The sequence below is a fragment of the Pleurodeles waltl genome, chromosome 11 (assembly GCF_031143425.1).
Source record: "Pleurodeles waltl isolate 20211129_DDA chromosome 11, aPleWal1.hap1.20221129, whole genome shotgun sequence".
In the NCBI taxonomy this organism is placed as follows: Eukaryota; Metazoa; Chordata; class Amphibia; order Caudata; family Salamandridae; genus Pleurodeles; species Pleurodeles waltl.
The window spans coordinates 479,493,407-479,513,117 of record NC_090450.1 but is presented as its reverse complement, the minus strand read 5'-3'; the positions used below and the strand labels follow the sequence as shown (position 1 = coordinate 479,513,117).

Genomic DNA, 19,711 nt, shown 5'->3' with positions numbered 1-19,711 from the left:
TGCAAGGTGCAGCTCATTTATTGGCTCTGGGTACCTAGGGTTATTGATGAACCGACAAGCCCAATATATCCCCGCAACCAGAAGAGTCCAGCAGACGTAACAGTATATTGCTTTAAAAAATCTAACTTCGCAGAAAAAAGTTAGAGTAAAACGTGGAGAAAAACAGTTGGGTTTTTTTTACGTCAATTTTATTATTTTTTATTTATGTTGTTATTTCAGTAGGAAAACACTGTAGGATCTACACAAATGACCCCTTGGTTAATTATAAATTGTGTCTACATTAAAATGGGGTATGTCCCAGTAAAATGCCAAAATTGGGTTGAAAAACTGCGTTTTCTGATTCAAGTCTGCCCGTTCCTGAAAGCTGGAAAGATGGTTATTTTAGCACCGCAAACCCTTTGTTGATGCCATTTTCAAGGAAAAAACACGAGCCCTCATCTTCAGCCCTTTTTTCCCTTGTTTGAAAAAACGAAATTGTTGCTGCATTTTGGCAAATTTCTTTGTCTCCTTCAGGGGAACCCACAAAGTCTGGGTACCTGTAGAATCCCTGGGATGTGGGGAAAAAAGGACTAAAATTTGGCTTGCGTAGCTTATATAGACAAAAAGTTATGAGGGCCTAAAAGCGAAGATCCCCAAATAGACAAAAAAATCCCTGGCGCCTGAGAAGGAAAAGTCCTGGCAGCGAAGGGGTTAAACATTGGCAGCGACGGGGTTAAACTCCTCGTTTGAATCTGTGTTGCTGTGAGCCCTCGCGCATGCGCAACATCGCGCTGGGGGAGCGGAGACGGGCACCCGAGCTGAAACATTCAGCAAGCAGCTGAATGAACAAGCACCCTCTGACGTAGGGGGTACAGATTCGGACGGGGGAGCGTCAAGCGTCAGTAAACCGGCAGCATATAACTTCCGGTTGCCTCTCCCACTCTCTTTTGCTCTCCTTTGCCTGCCGCTGCTTCCATCGACGGAGGAAATATAGCACTCCCAAACTTAAAAAAAAAGGAAATATAGCACTGCTGCAGCAGGTACAACAGAGTTTAGAATCCAGTTTACAGCAACACTTCTTTCCTTTCCGCAGTTCTTCGGATCCTCCTTAACTCCTCTCCCTCCACGCACACCCTATTCTTCAATTGTAATTGCCGTACTCGTACCTACCACCCTTTAAGGTAAAACACTTTAACGGTGCGGCGATGACTTTTCTTTGCCTGAGCGTCACCGCTTCTCTATATGTGAACCCGCGCTCCCTTTGTGTACCATGACCCGTTGAAATGGATGCATGGCCATAACCTGGTTCCTTGTTTTTCGGATAGCTGAGCCCGCTTCCTGAAATATGAATATTTTTTTTGTCCTTATCTTTCATGATGCTGGCTGCAGCTATCTATTCTTGGGTGGTAGGGAGGTGGTTGGGCTTTGCCGCGTTCCGAAATGGTAAGCGGAGTGCCCTACGATGCTACTTGCAGGCTTACTTTTTATCCCATATTTTTTGTATTTGTAATATATGGAGACTTGTAGCTTCGCACTATCCCTTGCACCCGCTTCCTTCTGAGGAGCCCTATTTTGTCATTAGTAGTGGTAGATGTTTAACGCACGCATTTCCGTGATGATTCACCGGTTCTCTGTTCTGCTAGCTTTTTACGGACTATATCGCACTGCTATTAGTGATTGGCCACCTGTTGGTGTATATAGTGATTTTTGTCTAAGTACTTTATTTCAGTTTACATTCTATTTTAAATGGTCAACTGTTTGGGGTTAAAGGGGACGTCATATCGAATGAGCAAGGACAGAAGTCTAAGGAAGAAATCGAAGTGGGTTGAAGGTTTACGTAGTTTTTTCTTTTGGTGGTGGTCTAGATTTATTCTCAAAATAATGGATTTTTTTTTTTAATTCTGGTGGCACGTTTAAGTGCCTAATAAGAGTTTGAGAGCTTGTGTGGATCGGAGTTGTAACAGGTTTGTTACAGTAAGAACGTTTTTTTGTTTTTTGGCGGGGATGGGTGAAATATCGAATGCTCTCGTTTTTTGAGTGTATATAGTGGGGGTGAGTAAGTTCCCGATTTATAAAAGTCTAGCATAAACCGACAGGGACAAGGGGTTATGTATATGGCACTATGCATAGCAACGAACGGATAGTCTCAGGAACTTTGTAATATGTTTTATGGGGGTTTCTTCTGAATGCATCTTATCTACTTGTGTCGTCCAGATGCATTACTATGTAGTAATCCGAAAGAAGGGTCTTGCATCAACTTTTTTTCTGTAAAAATATATTTTCAGTACACATGGCAGTTTAAGGATGGCCCTACCCACAGATAACATGTTGGGTTTATAGGAGAGGGCCTTCCAGTTTTTCTGTAGCTCCTGTGTGAATGAGTGACATCCTCGTATCGGGTCTTCTCACGTTAGCACTTTTCTTTCTTAGGAAGCCCTGCATGCTGCAGCTTAATGATTTACCGTTATTGATGCCATTTTCAGCCACTAGGTTCGAGCTAGGAATATTGTATAAACTGCTTGTGTAGTACACAAATGTATACTATGGACTTATAATTGACTAGCGGACAAAACGGTTCCTTTAACTTGGACATTCGAAGGTCTGACTTATTATGAATTGATATCATGTTATCCTTAAGGACTGTGATTTCAAACGTCTAGTAGCCCAGCTTTCAGAGCAGGGTGTCCCCCTTAGGACACTTGACTGTGGGGGCTTTCCGCCGCTGTTAAATTACACTGAAGACTGGTACCGTGTTCTGGCTCGACCCTGCGCTTCCACGGCTCTGTGGCTATGAAGTTGTGGTAACGGTGGCCCGCTGTGACTGCAAGTGAAGTAGTGGTGGCAGCACATGCGAAATGATTTTGTGCCTTCTCTCCCCGGGGATCAAATCTCAGCTAGAGTTTACGGTTTATAAAGCGTTTTGTGTGGGTGAAATCGGGAAACTAGGATTAGTGCATTGAAGTAATCCATGCCTTCGAGACCGCCCAACCCCCTCGTTTTTAGAGATAACAGTCTAGCTGCCTGCAGAAGCCATCGGTGGCATGCGGAGAAAGTATATTTAAGTTTGGAAGGGAAATAATTACGACGGACTGGCGTGTTTCCCAGACGGGTGTGCCACCCACTGTCCGGGATTGATGTGTCGGGAAGCCTGCCCGCACGCTGATGTGTATTTGCGGAGTTCTATGGTAATGACCATTTGCACAGTTGTGAAATGATATCCTGCAAGCGCAGCGTGTTAAGTGTTGGATAAAAAAAATCATATCTTGGGAGCAAAATGGATGGAATTTTGTCAGTTTTAGTAGGCCAACAGCATGTCATCTACAAGCCAAGTGCGGCGAGTTTATATAGAAAATCTGATGTAGTAAAGATAAACTCATGTTAACCCGAAGTCATATTTTCTCCAGAACCAGGAACATTATCTATTATAAATGGACTAAGCTCGTAATTTTGCCGAAAGTAGGGTGTTTAGTGGGACTCCACTATAAAGAAGCGCACATGCAACACGGGTCCAGTAAACATTCATTTTACACAACGGCTTATTTGTCTGCGGCTGCTTAATCCCTACTTGAGGTTGGAACCCAGATATCAGCTGGTCAACAGTTCTTAAAGGTTCACGATGACTCAGAAATGTAACTTGGCAGCATTTCCCATGAGAATGTTATAGATGGCTCCTGCAGAACGAGATTAATCAGAGTAAAGAGTATCAGCTCTTTGTGTTGGGCTTGTAAACAGTTTCCTTGTGTACCTGCTCGTTAAGTCCCACATCTATTCAGAGGTACTAATTTTGTGCAACCTCACGCTTTTCTTAGCCTTCGTCCTGCCTAACGTCATCTCTCCATTATTTTAATATGTATGTGTGACTAATGTTTGTATTTGCCCTTGAAACGTTTGTTTTGGATGCCTGATCCGGTGCAACATTTCTGAAATGCTAGGTTTGAGGAAATCTACTCTTCAGGAAGTGCACCTAGGATGTAGAACCTAAAGGATTAAGTTATGCCTTTGAGGGTTTTTTCTTCCTGAAATTTATTTGCCATAGTCTCGATTCTCGTTTAGCTGCAGTTTTCTGTTTTCAGTTGGTTTGATATTTTTAGAATACATGGAAGAGTACATAATCCATGTATAAAAGCCAATCTCCGATTTGTTTGTTGCAGGCACGTTCTAGCTCCGTCTCTTGTGTAATTATAGGGAAAAATCTCTGCAGGCTTGTACATTCTGAGCTACAACTTTTTAAAAATCTGACTTGTATTAAACGAATTCCAGCATCCTTAAGCAACATATCTTAACTGCATTTTGGTGTTTATTTGGCAGTAGATAACGCAATTACGTGTACGGGCATTCTTTCATATGAAGAGCAACACTGAGGATTTAAGCATTTTGTGGGAACGGTGGTGGTGTGGCCGTACTTACAAGGGATAAAGTATCTTCTAATACATTAGAAGGCTATTGCATGTCACCTTGAGTTATGTGAATTTATAAAGGAACAGCATCTGCTTTCTTGTTTTACATGATCAAGGATCTCCTTGGTGACTTGAAATATCCATATAATGTACGCCAATGGAGTAGTCTTTCGTTCACCTGTAATTAAGAAATAATGTTTCTGCTCAACTAAGTTATTGCAGTTGAATTCTGACCTCTCAATATGGTGCGAGCAGCCAAGGTGAAAGGCATGCCATCGGGAACATCATTCAGCAGAAGTTTAAAAAAGGAAAACAGGAACTGTCCGTCTTCTGATCTTTTTTGAATAACAAAATGTGACCAGTAGAAAGGTATTTATGGCACCATGTTTTTCCATGGTATAGAATGACCAGAACAATCAGATCTCTGCATGTATCCGCACAATCTGAGTCACAACCTTCTTAATCTGATTTGAATTAGAATTTTAATTTTGCAAACACGTTTGCAGTGCAGGTGATGCTTTATCCATGTCTGTAATAAACACAAGTGCAAGATACCACTGATATAAGTGGTTTGTGGGAGGGGTGATGGTTTGAAGATGTATTATAAGGAATAACATAACATTTCTAATACATTAGAAGGATATTGCAATTCGCCTCATTCTTCAGCCTCCTTTCTCTGTCCATTGTAATCCGCAGTGACAGACGATACTCGTGTGGAAGGGGGTACTTTATCCCCTACAGTAGTTCGAGGAATGTAGGAGACATATTTGTCACTCTTTAGGATTTGTGTATTTCACAACTCAGAACAGGCATGTTTTCTCCTGACCTGGGTAACCTCCTTGCTGTGCCCGAATAATGGGATAGCCTTACAGTGATCGAGAAGTCAGACTACCTTAGAAGTTATTTAATCTGCAGCTCTAACTTTATTCTAGAATCTCCAGTTTTGTGGTTTAAATTGTGCTTTTGAATATGCTAGCTTCTGCTTTTTCTGCGAAGTGCTTTTTTTTTTTTTTAACTCGGTCGGATAAAAAATGGACTGATTAACAAAAATGCCTTAGTTTTTGTGTGAAAAGTTTTAGATTTGAAGCTGACTTGTGTAGGGAGCCCAATTTGTTTACTTAGATGTACACCTTATTATGAACAATGTTAAGTTTTGTCACCCTCTTGCCTTCTAGGAACATGTCTGGTAACGGTATTACAGAACGTACCTTCATTTGCATCAAGCCAGATGGCGTTCAACGGGGCCTGGTAGGAGAGATAATCAAGCGCTTTGAGCAGAAGGGCTACCGAATGGTGGCAATGAAGTTTATGCAGGTGAGAGTAGTCTTTGGTTTGTTTGCGTTTTGTGTACACAAGTGATAGGGTCTAACTAAGCATACACCGTAATTGGGTAATGATCTACTGTGAAATTGGGTGTGAACTGCTGTGCTCAGATCACTGGCATGACCAGGGTTGAGGTCTCATCATCCAGGTAACAATACTTTCTTTGCCGCTTGCAGGCTTCCGATGAACTTCTGAAGGAACACTACATTGACCTGAAGGATCGCCCTTTCTACTCCGGTTTGGTTAAATACATGGGCTCCGGCCCTGTTGTGCCTATGGTGAGTGTAGAATGGTCTATGATGTGTATATCCCTACTACTCTGAAAATATGGAGTTACTCTTCCATTTAAAGTTTTTTTTTAAATGGCATTTGTGTGCTGACCTAGAATGCCAATTTCCTCATACCAATAAAGATTCTTGAGTTGGCTCCAGCCAGCTTCCTAGAATGTGGAATGAAAAGACTAAAGTATGTCCTAAAAGATCCGTGTTTTATACCCTGAGGTAAACCAGGCCCTAGTTTCTGGGAACTACCTGGGGTAAATCCTCTTGGATGAGCCTGCCTCGGTTTTCAGTGCACAATAGTCTTGCAGCTGAACCAGTATGAACTCCTTTTTACTCATACATCATGTTGTCCTAGCCCTTTGTTTCCTCCCTAGCTCTCTATAAATTGGTAATTAACATTGGTAACCTCTTTCTAGTTAATAGTCCATATTGTAGCCAGATTTCTCCTCTAGAATATTCCCTAGCACCATATTGGGTCCAGAGACTTTTTTAAGCAATCCTCCCGGAGTACAAGTGGGTGGCATTATATGGCTTCATGGTGACTTCATACAGTGTTGTGGAGCTTCACATAAGCCCCACCCCTGCTTGCTGACATCCATGTCTTGATCTTTTTCGATTCCCTCAAATATAACATTTGAAGGAAAAAATCTATTTACAAGTGATGGTGCGACTACTTAACTTGGGACCTTAAGGTGATCAGCAGACACCTCAGTAGAGGTGGAGGACAGTGAGGAATCTGCATTTACTATTCACCAAGTAGCACCATTGTCTGGATATTTCAAACTGAAGATTCCTCATCTTAGGAATGGATGGGACCACCCAATGGTGTAGGGTCCTCTTACATGTTGAGAAACAAATAGGCTAAAGTCCCTCCTGTCAGATCAATCTCAAGGTGAATGTTTCATGAATGTGTAGGAAAGTGCCACTGTTGGCATGGCTACTCCCCACTTTTCGCCTGGTGTTGATGCCAACTTTTATTGACGGTGTGCTAGGATCCTGCTAACCAGGTCCCAGCACCAGTGTTCTTTCCCAAAATCTGTACCTTTGTTGTTTTCAGAATTGGCACACCCTTTGCACACAGGTATTCCCTTTGTAAAACGTATACCTGGTACAAAAGGGCCCCAAGGCCAGGGAAGATCCCCCAAAGGCTGCAGTATGTATTATGCCACCCTAAGGGATCCCTCACCAAGCACATGCACACTCCCTTTGCAGCTTGTATATGCTGGTGGGGAGAAACAGGCAGTTGACATGACCACCATTTCAGGGTGCCATGCCCACAAACTACTGCCTGTGGCAAAAGGTAAGACACCCCTACAGCCCTAAGACAGGGTGCACTATACCACAGGTGAGGGCATAGCTGCAGGAACCATATGTGTCTAAGTTAATTCTTTGACACTGTAAGTGCAGTGTGGCCATATTGAGTACAGGGTCTGGGAGTTTGTCATTATGAACTCCACAGCTCCAAAATGGTTTCACTGAATGCTGAGCAGTTTGGTATCCAACTTAGCACAGTGAACTCCCACTGATGACAGTGTGGAGTTTATTGAAAAAATGCACCAGGGGCATTTTAGAGATGCCCCTGTATGTTAGCCAAACTACTAAAGCTGGACTGACTGGTCTTTGCCAGCCTGTCACTTTCAGACATGTTTCTGACCACATGTGGTGGGAGCCTTTGTGCTCTCAGTGGTCAGAAACAAAGCCTGTCCTCGATGGAGGTGCTTTACACTTTCCCCTACAGGAGCCGTACCAGCTGTTGGTGAGCCTCAAAGGCTCAAGCCTTGGGTTATAGTGCCCCAGGGCAACTCCAACTGGTGGAGTTGCCACCCCCTGGACAAAGCTCCACTTTTGGCAGCAAGTCTGGTGGGAAAATTAGGGAACACGGAGAGAACAGACCATCCCATCTAGGAGCACCCCAAAGGTGTCCAGAGATGAGGTGACACCCCCTTTGCAGAATCAATACCCTGTGTGACTTCAGGTTGGAGCCTGCACTCATTGTCTACAGCCAGCATCTACCTTTGGTATTAAGGTACAGATAGGTGGCTGAATACCAAAAAGATGCTTGTTTTGCCACTTCAGATGTATAGCCTCCTGGCACAATGTACTACACCACCATACATATTGCTGTACCACTTTAGTCATGTTGCTTGTTAAGATATGTGCCGGCCTTTCCTTAGTGGTTGATAGTAAGGCTTTCAAGGCCAAACTGTTTTCCGGTCGCTCAGATTGGTGTTTCTCTGCGTCTTGAGAAGAAAAAACTCATCTCGTTTGTACAGTCTAAGCAAAGGTCTGCTGAACATGACTTGAACCAAGTGGCCATGACAGTAAGGGCGTCATTAAATGGTAGCAGTGGCTCAGATTTCGTTTGCCTTGTATTCTAGGAAGTCCAGTTGACTTTGGCTTCCAGAGTAGGCAACTGTAAATCTAGGTGTTTTCCTGCTCTGTGCACTTTTTTCTGTTATACCAGATAGTGAGACAAGCTCTGAGGTATCTAGGCCCTTGGCATTTTGCAAGTCAAAATACAGCCCTCCTTTATAATGAAGGGTAGACCAGGTTTTCCCCCTCCTTGTCAGTGTTAAGACATTGGCTATGATCCTGGAACACGTTTGAGCCAAAGTTGACTTCTGTTGTCTGACAGAGCTGGTTTGAAGGAAGAAGCTGAAAGTCTGGCCGCATAACCACTGGGTGTGCTTTAGTTATTTAATACTGCAGGGCTGGTGTGATTAGGTATTCGTTCAGGGTAAAAACTCCAGATTTTAATCTGGTACTACTGGCATTTGAATTGCACCAAAGTGGGAGTCTTAACCAGCTCTAGTAAAGGCCAGGAATGGAACCTAAGGAGTTCTGCACTGGGGAGGGTCTGCAGGTAGAAGTCCGGCCGGGGGCTCTCTAGAAAATCTACAGCATTGCCTACTTGAAGGTAGCAACTGCTGCCGTGTCAGTGATGGCTTGGGGAATTTGGGGCCTGCAAGGATTGACAGAACATCAGATTGTTTAGGTGATATTGCAGTCTCTTGCCAGATTAAGTGGAGGTATAGAGGCCTGCTTGACTTTCTTGTGCTTATGGTATGTTTTCAACCTACCAGCAGATTTTGAGTGTGACTACCTTTGTGCGGGGCCTAAGACATGACTGCAATCAAGAGCAGAACCTTTATCAAATGCAGCCTCTTGAGTCTGGCTACTTAAAGCTTTGCCTATTGATCCTAGTTTGTCTTTGGGTGCATAAGGTTGCACCAATGCCTGACTGAGTAAGTGTAGCGCAAGGACCAGAGGCACATGTCGTTTAGGTCCATGACACATTTGTCTCCAGCAGTTTGGGGCTCAGCTTGAATCCTGACGTTTTCTGGGGAAATTACTTTCTTGGCACACCGTTTTTAGCCTGCTTGGGGTCTGTCAAAGATGTGGGTGGAAGTGGAGCTCTGGATTAGTCTAGGGCACAGGAACCTAGAAATAGTTGTTGGTGCACATTGGATAGTGCTTGTGTGGCTCTTTCAAACTGCTGCAGAACCATATGGTGCCACCTACTCGCACATAAGCATTGCTGAAAGTCTTTGGTTACACTACCTGTGGGCACACATCTATTGGTGTCGAAGCAATCTGTTGCAGTAGTTTGTATAGTCTACATGTTGAAAGTAGAATTATGCTTAGTTTGTGTAGGCACTGATGTTCAGGTCTTCAGGCATCTTACATGGTTACATTCAAGAACCCAAACTGTGTTAAGCTGATTCTTAAGTTTTATAACTTAAGTCCAGAAGGATTAAGTAAGCGGACGTTTCATTGATAAAGACCACCCAGCAAATAACCTGTCTATGCTCCCCTCCTTCCATATCTGCCTTATTGATGGCTCTGTCAAAATAATCGCCTGGGTGATTAATAGCTTACACTTGGGCAAACTATTCCAAAATCTTGTCCTTTTCAGTTTGGGTTCTGCCAGGGGCTGGGTACAGTGGAGCAGTGCTTTAACCTTTGTTGGCAAGTATACTGTCGCCAGGTGCTGCTTCTGTTATGGATTTGTCAATAGCGTTTGACTATCAATTGACCTAAACTGTGGCTGATGTTGTTGGATTTGTGGGTTGAAGCCGCATTAGTGAATTTCGTGTTAACTACACAATTTAGTAGTGAGGGTTTGGTTCTACAGGAAAAATGTCTGGACTGTTAACCCCTTCCCTCCTCTTACCCCTAAGGGTACACCAAGGGTTTATTTCAGACCCCACCTGTAATAACAACCTGTGCCCCACCATAACCAAACTATCCAGTGATGGTCTTGGGGTCCCTATACTGGTGCTGCTTTATGCAGGCAATGCAGTACTTGGGGCATAGATCCCAAGGAATTGTGTACGCTGGTCCGAGCTCAAAAAATCATGTTACTCGACCTAACTGTAATGTACTTGATCCGTAAACAGGTCTCCAATTGTGATCCTAGGCAAATAGTTTAGTCACCTTGTTCTTAATCTCATATGATCGCACCTATGTGAGCACAGCATTTCTGCAGTACAAAAACAATCTTTTGTTTAAGTAGACTAAAGCTTTCTGCATGTATCACAAGAATCTAGCCCATATACCCATGAGGTCTAGCCCACATAACCTAGGACTTTAGTTTACTAACATTGCCATCAGGGCAGAAGTGTTTCTGTTTTTAATAAATATTACTAAACCATGATGTGGTAACATACTGTCATCTACACACTATCATTCCAAGAAATGTCCAATAACCTATCTGCTAATTACTGAAAACTATAGTGTATAAATCTCTGAAAATTCTGTTTCAGAAAACATCTTTTGCACCTCAACATGTAAAGTATTCTGATTCATTTTCATCCTACTGAAATATTTTTAATCGCACAAAACAAAGGACCTTCCAAACTACTGAAATATACTTACACATTTAAATTTGTTAGGAAAAACCTGACATCCCATATCCTTATTATTTTACATTTTAAGCAGCCGGTCCCACAGTTCACATCAAAGTCCTGGAACTCTGCAGTCAGAAGGAAAATGAATTGTAAGAAAAACTGACTTTTGACCTCTCTGTGAACACAGAGCAAATTTGACATAACACTATTTAAAGGCATCTTTTATAGCCCTTCCACTTTTCAACTGAACACAACACCTGTTCAGTGGCAACTTGCCAAAAGGGATGAGAAAAGCTCGACCTGATCAAAAAAGATGAGTGGTCAAGTGGATTTTTCGAGCTCTGCTGGTAGAATCATTTAACTCTTAAGGAGGGTTACTTGACCTGGTCACCAGCTTTGGGGAGTGTCACATTATGGCATGTGGGCCAGACAAGAAAACTTTGCAGATTAATGGTGAAGGGGCACTCATTTGGCAAGGTGTATGATTTTAACTACCTGGGTGTTTCTAACAATGCCGGTTTTGGGAACAGCAGATGGGCATCTCGTCATTTTAATGGTATCGCACTTCCAGTGTGGATTTGGTGCTGTAGCCTGGGTGAAATCCAGATTGTGTTGAATGAAGCAACTGGTTGGTCTCAAAGTAGCTGGAGAGTTGAACACATCCCTATTTTGGTTCAGGGTGGATACTGCGTCGATGTTAATGAGCTTCCTTAGTACTTTGGTCTACTGGGGGTGCCAGACATCAGCATATCCCTGTGATGGGCTCTCAGAACGGACTTTTAGCCATTTTGTTTCTTTAAAAAAGTTAGAAACCCTACTTTTGTATCACTATTTTAAAACCCTTGATTTTTAGCAAACTTTGGGATGCATCTCCAGTCTCTTAATGACATTTTGTGGCATTTGCTCCTTTCTAACTGCAACACTAAGATACAGAAACGTTAAGGGAGTTTAAGCCCTATATCTTAGAAGTTAATTAATCAACATTAAAGTGCATCAAATCTTCTTGATGTGCTGGAGATGTTGGCTGTTGCATGGTTTGTTCACTCAAATATCCAGGTCTTGAGTTATTTCCAGAATTGCTGGGGTGAGTGGGTGGTAGCTTCTTGAGGTGGGGTGTGATGTGGGTTCTTTTGATGAGGATGAGCTGCTGCCGACTTTCATAGGGTCACTGAATTTTTTTAATTCATCAAATAATAATGCATTTTATATTTCATTTTTAATGTCTATTTTGCCTATGTAACTGTTTTATGCTTTTTTTTTATTTATGTACCTTTTTTATAGCCTCGGTAAGTCGGACAAAGTAACTTGGCTTGACTACCAGCAGACTCTGGCCTTTCACATGACCAAATCTTAATTTGTCAACAGCCATCCATCTGGCCACAAAGAACAGACTAGGTCTTCCATGTCTATCATCTTTTGCACAGTGCAGTCTGTGCACGTTCCGCTAGAGAACAGTGTCTTTCCAGATGCATATCATGCTTGGAGACTTGTAGATCAGCCACAGTCTACACCACAATTAATTTTGTAAGGATTTTTCTGGCAAGATGCATCATTGATCCTTTATTTGAATCACCACTAACTTTCTCCTTCAAGTTTGCCCTGGCAAGTTTTAATTCCCTTTTGGGAGGGGGGTATGTGGGGGAGTGCTATCCGTACTCTAGTTGGGAGGGACAGCAAAAGAGCAAGTACAGGCATCAAAATCCTGTATTTATTTCTGCTCTGCCTACCTTTGTGTAGGCATATGCTGCTCTGCAACTATTCAGCACATGACAAACATGGGAACTGGGGCTCAGATTGACTGCACAGGTAAGATGGAGCCTCCATGCAAGCTGATCTGTTGTACTTGATACTTGCGCATACGGGACATCTCTTCAGTCTCGCATTCAGTTGAGTAAAAGCAGCACCATGTATTAGAATCACCCTGATAATGTTTTGCAGTTCTTACAAGCTTTAATGTTTCCCATGTGATTGCTTGGGTAGTCTAACTTGAGAATTCACTCCACGTGAATGCCATACATTTACTGGTAGAATATGTACAGTAGGAGCTCTGTGCAGTGGAATTCCAGTGGACAAACACAATGGGTTGTGTTTAATTGACCATGTGACAATTTTTTGCTTGAAGGTTACTGCTTACTTTTTTTCAGGTCTGGGAAGGATTTAATGTGGTGAAGACTGGCAGGGTAATGCTGGGAGAGACCAACCCTGTTGATTCCAAGCCTGGGACCATCCGGGGAGACTTCTGCGTCCAGGTTGGCAGGTACGTGATGGAAATGGTGTGCATGTGGCCCAGGGAGGAACGTCTTTGCTGACATCAAAGGAGTCACTCACTCCCTGTGGATATGAACATTGCTCTCATGTGATTAATTGCTGCTGTAAGAATGTGCAGTTCTGGTACAGAGGACTAATTAATGCATTTACTCCAACCCCCCTCCCCCCCCCCCCCCCCCTCCCCCCTTTTCCGGGAAAAGTCTCCTTGGCCCCAGAGTGCACGGCCAGTGTAAAAAAAAAAAAAAAAAAAAAAAAACTCCAAACGAGAACACGATTGCCTTAATACAAAGTGTGTAGTTTTAAAGAATTGCAGGTGAGACTGACCACGCAATGGAGACTTGCATTATTTGCACTAGTGCTGCGTTTATGGGAGTGTTGGTTTTAGTCGATTGTAGTCTGTTAAAGGCAGCTTACTCGCTGGCTTTTCTGGCAGTTGCTGGCTAATGTGTTCTGATTCCAGATTGGTTGGCCTCCCTTAAACCCCAACCCGCCTGCCCCAGGCCCCCCCACACAGCTTTTTTCAGTTTTCCTCGTTGCAGAGGCATTTACTTTGATAATTCAGTGGCAGCCATCCTTTCAGACTCCTCGTAAGCAGATTGGAACAATGTGTACAGGGAACGGGCATCTGTTTTTATCTCCTGCTTTATGTAAAGTGTTTAGGCTTTGTCGACTTGAATGTTTAACAAGCCTTTTCCCTCTAAAATAAGCATATTCCCGAAGCTGGATGGAGGAGACCCTGCCTTTAAAGCGGGGGCAAAGTAGACGAGGCTCTGTTAGAAATTCACTTGGCTCTATGGCTAAGAGTAGCTTTTTTTCAATGTGAAAAAGAACCTTTTGAGCTGAGGCCTGCCTCTGGTCTTCTGTTATCACTATCCAGTGCACTGAGAGCAAGTTGCCCCTCCCACCCCCAGTGGTCCTTCGTGATAGATCTAACCACTGAGTGCCAGAAGGGAGGTAGACACCTGTTATCAGTCTGCCAACAGCAACATTTTCATAGAGATTGGACGACAGATTTAAGATGTAGTATCAGAATTGCCAGTGTTTGTATGATCAGTTCCTTTGTAGTATTGTTTTGTGCATAGATTAAAGTACCTTTTTGTAAACTGAGTTGGAACAGTCGGTTCTAGAGCTGGTGATTGGGGTTTTAAGCTTGTGCTTTTCAATTATTCATGAGGGCTGTGATGTATGTATCGCAGTCACTTGCTGAGGGCGTATTTGGCCCAGTTTGCAGAACCATAGCAGCGCGGACGGACTCCGGGACAACATAGGCAAATTACCCCTGTTCCCATGGCAGAGGCCTTGCAGCCATGTTTGCCCCACGCCCTACTAGAACATTGCCTGATATGGAAATGACTGCCATGCGAGGCTGATTTGAAACCGGCTCGTTCAAATCGCATCTCAGTTAAGTGAACAATGAAAGCTTATCTATTTGTGGTGTGTTTTTTTCCATTCTTATTTCAACTCTTTCCCTAGTAGTCCAACCTTAAGCTTTTTGTGTGGGATGACGGTAAATTAATACACGCACATTAATCTCTTCTGCCTCCTAGTCCCTTTATTGCTGACTGTGGGCACGGACCTATCTTGTTCTGATGCAGGCAGGTTACTTGAACGAAACCATCCAAAATGTTAAAACTACTTGTATCGAAAGCAGTTTTTACCAAGCCCACATGTCAATCAATTTGCTGTTATTTTTTTCCAGTATGTGTAGTCTTCAGGTTTCTCATATCTGCATTGTCCTCGGTTTTGTGAACCCTTCAAACTGTCGTAATGGTGTGCATCAAATGTAGGTGCTGCTCTTTGCACTCTAATGTCTGTTTCCTCCCATAGGAACATATGCCATGGCAGTGACTCTGTGGAAAGTGCCAAAAAGGAGATCAACTTGTGGTTCAAGCCAGAAGAGCTGATTTCTTACACTAGCTGCGCCAACGAATGGATCAACGAGGGGAACTGAGGCAAAGGGTCCCATCATCACCTCTTCGTTTAAAGATCATTCCCTTGGGGGAGCACCTTAAGCTTTTTATTGCCTTGTATTTCTCAGCTCGAAGCAATTTGTAATAAACACTTTGCCGGGCATCTTTGCTTTTATGGGTGTTTTGTGACCTCGCATGTTCCTGTTTAGTTGGGTGCAATGTAAACAGAAGTTTAAAAGGGTGATCAGTTTTTTTTTTTTTAAATTTCTTTATTGGTATTTCAATGTGTCAGCAATGGTAAGACTGACAACAGCATGTGCGCTACAAACCTTGCTACGGGGAAGGTCCTGTGTGGGGCCCCAACTGGTGCAGTCTTGCTTTATGTGGATGACACCCTAGCGTACGAGAGACCAGACAACAGATGCCTATTTTTTTGCTTTCTTGGATCTCTGGAACCAAGACAAATCTCCAAGTGAACTAGGGCAACTCCTGTCTTTCCCCAGCGGAGGGTTTAACACATCGCTGCAGAAGACTTGGAGACTGACCGCCTAACTTGGCAATATGAGATGCTCTGCTACCGTGGGGGGTGAATGTTCAGACCTTCTTGACAGGAACTATGGCAGGAGCCCGACGTCACTGCAGCTGTCCTGGAGCCTCTGGATGCAATAGCCCTTGTTCTTTTCCCCCCTGCCTGCCCCCCCTGCAATATATTTTAAAAATGATGATACCACTACACCTTCTCTATTACTTTGTAGCAGTGCCAGTGATGCGCACCAGGGTCTTTAGTGACCTAGAGACTAATTTTTGACCTAATCTGTTCAGGAGACCACAAAGGGGACTTCACAACCAGTTATTAGAAAAAATAAACTGTATTGCATAAAACATAAGTAGACCAAAAAGACATAAATCAGTAATACACTGCTAAGCAAGCAGTTGTCAGATCATCATGAGTGCAAACACAAAGAATAATTTCCCACTTGCACATGTCATAAAACACATCCTCTCTGTGCGCACAAAGCAGATTATGAGAATATTCATTACCCAAGTGAGGCAAAAACAACACATTAGGGTTGGGAAATATAGCAAACACTGAGGATGAAACAACACAGTGAAATGTGGCATCTACCTTGGGTTGTGAAGCCGCCCCCCCCCCCCCCCCCCCCTCCCACCCCCGGGGCAAAGGATGGTGCTCCGCAGGGGGGGGGGGGGGGGGGCTTTTTTTTTCTCCTCCTCCGCAATTTCCCCCCTGCTTCCCCTCTCTGAAATCATGGCTGGCCCCTGGGAGAGCACTGGGGACACCCAGAGATGGGAAAACAGCAGCATACCAGACCACAGTGTCACTTTACAGAGTGGCAGTCCCTTTAGCCTCCCAACAATCAGTAGGCAGCGGATCCCTCTTGGCACTACACTAGTCCTCTGGTGTAGTATGCAGAGCCAGCAGCTTCTGGTTACAAATCCCACACAGTGCCTTGAAACATTGGGCATAACCCACTATACTTATACTCAGTATGCCCAGCTTCTATAAGTGGGTAGAAGTTTCCTACCGGCTCTAACCAGTTCCAGAAATGCCTATTCTCCACACTGGCTCCAGACATCAGTAGGGGGTAAACAAGCTTGTCAGGGCAGGACACAGCTTATACAAATGTGAGTGAGCACTGCCTCTACCAACCCAGGAAGACCACTTAGTATGCAGATGTCTCCTCTGTTACAACTAGCCCCTCCTGTGTGATGGCTGTCTGGAAAGTATGCACCAACTGAAGCTGTCACTCTACCCCAGTTGTTGATTGGAGTCATGCTGTAAAATCACAAGGGTCATAAGCACAGAAAAATGCCCACTTTCTAAGAATGGAATTTATTAACTGTTAATACGGAATCTGCAGTAAGCAGCATTTCTCACTGCCATTTCAACCAGACCGAATATGCCCACCCTCACAGATTAGAAAATACCACTTAGTCATATGCAGGGGCATTCCTAATGCTACCCTATGAGAGGCAGCAGTGAGAAACCAAATACCAGGACATATACCACACAAAAAGGCACATGTCCTACCGCTTATCTACACAGCGCCATGCCCATAAGGCTACCAAGGGGCTTCCTTAGGGATGACCTCAATGTAGTAAAAGTGGAGTTCCTGGCAAACCAATATATATTCTGAACCACTGTGACTGTAAACTGCACACAGACTCTGCAGTGGCAGGCATGAGACAGGTTTGAAAGGCTACTTCTGTGGGTGGCGCAAGTTGCGCTGCAGGCCAGCTAATAGCATTTAATGTACATGCCCTGGCTATAAGGGATACCACTATACAAGAGGCTTGCAGGTAAATTAAATGAGCCAATCGGGTGTAAGCAGTAATATCACATTTGGAAGGGAAAGCACATGCACTTTAACACTGGTCAGCAGTGATAAAGTGCCCAGAGCCCTAAAGCGAACAAAAAGTCAGAAAAAGGGGAGGAGGCGGGCAAAAAGTTGGGGGATGATCCCGTAAAAAGGGCCAGGTCCAACAGTTTTGTTTCACTGTTTTATTGAAAGTGATTACGTTGTCATTTTAAAAAAAATATATAATTACTGGAAAGCAAAAAGCTTTTAACTGTAGGAATAATGCAAATACCATTTCTGAACGCAACACTTTGCAGGGTTGGCAACTATGTATTTCTAGAAGGAAGACCACTTGAACGTCCTTGTGCCTAAAAGCCTCAAACTTAATTCCAAAATTGTGACTTTCACTCCAGTGAAAGTAAGCTCACAAACTGGTGAACAGTTATGTTTTCAGCGGTTTGTTCTGGTGGCTGCTTCAGTGACCGACTGCAATACCACCAGTGTGCCCTTGGTCAGAATTAAGTGTTTTCAAAACGGGATTAAATTGTCCAGACGTCTTCCAGCATTTAATCAGTTTACAAAAGCCATACAGTTAAATTCTTTAGCTTACTGTCATGTCTTAAAGTTGTGTCAAACAACTGTTACTTCCTCTGAGGTCAATGGCGAATTGAACAAAATACAATTCACAAGTGTAAATAATTACCGAAAATCAGCCTGAATGGATGTTGATTGATTTGTGCAGTAAAAACCACTCCACTGAACACATTTTTATGCTAAACTGCCAGCATGTAAGCAGCATAGATTAAGTAATATTCCTTTTATTGATTTTTACCATGCTACTTCACCCTTATACGCAGCAAACTTAACCCCCAAAGAAATAAAGCACACTGCAGATCGTATGCAGATAATAAAATACAAGCCCCTCCACAAATTTGTGAACCAAGTCTATAGAGCATGAGCACAAGATAAACAGATAAAAGTGGTCAGCAATTATCGGTTGAAGTATTACAAAGGTTACAGTACAATGTCTTCTTTTAGCTCTTAAAATGCATAGGGTTAGACTAGAACCGGGAGCCCTGTTGATTCGTAGCCAGTGGGAAAAAGTTAAAGTGAATACTTCAGTGAAGTGCGGAGCAAGCCATACCCTAGTGATATCCAGCCATCAATAGGTTCAGCCTATAAATACCAATACATTTTGCAGTGCAGATGCATAACAACATTGTTTTACTTATAGCATATCTATTAACATTGCTATAAAGTGCAAATGCATAATCACCATAACCTATCCATAATACATCAGGTTGACCTGTGGAAATCATCAGTAGCAAAGATCATGAACTAAAGCATCAATCAGTTGTGAAGTGCAGGTGCATAACAGTAGTATGGTCATAGAGTAGCTGCTAATCTCAACAGTGTTATAAATTGCAGCTCCATAATCACTGTAAATCATCGTATAACAGTTATCTGTGAAGAAACAAAAAGGGCCCATGTGATCTTAAGACTGCCTAGTATGTCACCCAGACAGCTACCTCTATTGCCTTCCACCTTGATTATCTCATTGCCTAGTCAAACCTTCCAACCAATTAACAGGTGACCAAATCATGACCTCACACAGCTGCTTGTTGCGCCCCTTGCCTTATACAAATTGGTTTCCACCTTGTATACTGCTTAAATTCTAGACCTCCACATTGAAAATGATTGGGGCCCTGGATTAAGCATTCTGATGAAGTGCAGAGTTGGGCCACCACCATAGCAACAAATAATAAATATGCCTCTTTACTGCATCATTGTCCTCAGAGCCATCCATCACCCCCAAAACCATTAATATTGGGGTGATCTGGACCTGCCCTCCAATGATAGATCCCATAAAGGTCCCAATATCACGCATCAAAGAATCTAATTTGGGACATGAAAAGAACATACAATCTCGACCTGCTCCCATCCACATTGATTGCAGTTACCGCTAGACCTACCACCCCATTTAGTCATTTTAGGCAGGGTGTAGTATAAGTTGGAATATGGACTTAGTGTTGACTTTTTAAGCCAGTGTAGGAAGTTGGCTTTGTATGCACTATTTCAAAGTAAAGAATAGTATGCACAGAGTCCAAGGGTTCCCCTTAGAGGTAAGATAGTGGCAAAAAGAGAGAATTCTAATGCTCTGTTTTGTGGTAGTGTGGTCGAGCAGTAGGCTTATCAAAGGAGTCGTGTTAAGCATTTTTTGTACACACAAGCAATAAATGGGGAACACACACTCGGAGACAATTCCAGGCCAATAGGTTTTTGTATAGAAAAATATTTTTTCTTAGTTTATTTTAAGAACCACAGGTTCAAGATTTACATGTAATACTTCAAATGAAAGGTATTGTAGGTAGGTACTTTAGGAAC

General features: G+C 43.1%; 1 protein-coding gene across 2 annotated transcripts; it reads left to right on the top strand.

The window, feature by feature from the left end:
- The first annotated feature begins 865 nt into the window (after window positions 1-865).
- LOC138265799 (nucleoside diphosphate kinase B-like) lies at window positions 866-15,171 on the top strand. Of its 2 annotated transcripts, none has more exons than XM_069213856.1 (5): window positions 866-1,019; window positions 5,552-5,690; window positions 5,876-5,977; window positions 12,975-13,087; window positions 14,926-15,171. In XM_069213856.1, exons 2-5 carry the CDS (start codon window positions 5,556-5,558, stop codon window positions 15,047-15,049), a joined length of 474 nt encoding a protein of 157 aa, XP_069069957.1. In that variant the 5' UTR covers window positions 866-1,019; window positions 5,552-5,555; the 3' UTR covers window positions 15,050-15,171. The 2 variants fall into 2 exon arrangements, with proteins under 2 accessions (XP_069069957.1, XP_069069956.1); XM_069213855.1 differs by having other exon boundaries at window positions 894-1,160.
- Window positions 15,172-19,711: the final 4,540 nt, after the last annotated feature.

What these genes read in the sequence shown, in the direction of transcription:
- LOC138265799 (XM_069213856.1), top strand. Translation starts at nt 5,556, where the DNA reads ATGTCTGGTAACGGTATTACAGAACGTACCTTCATTTGCATCAAGCCA. An exon ending in TGGCAATGAAGTTTATGCAG is followed by an intron (nt 5,691 to 5,875) that starts GTGAGAGTAGTC and finishes TGCCGCTTGCAG; the next exon opens with GCTTCCGATGAACTTCTGAA. An exon ending in CCGGCCCTGTTGTGCCTATG is followed by an intron (nt 5,978 to 12,974) that starts GTGAGTGTAGAA and finishes ACTTTTTTTCAG; the next exon opens with GTCTGGGAAGGATTTAATGT.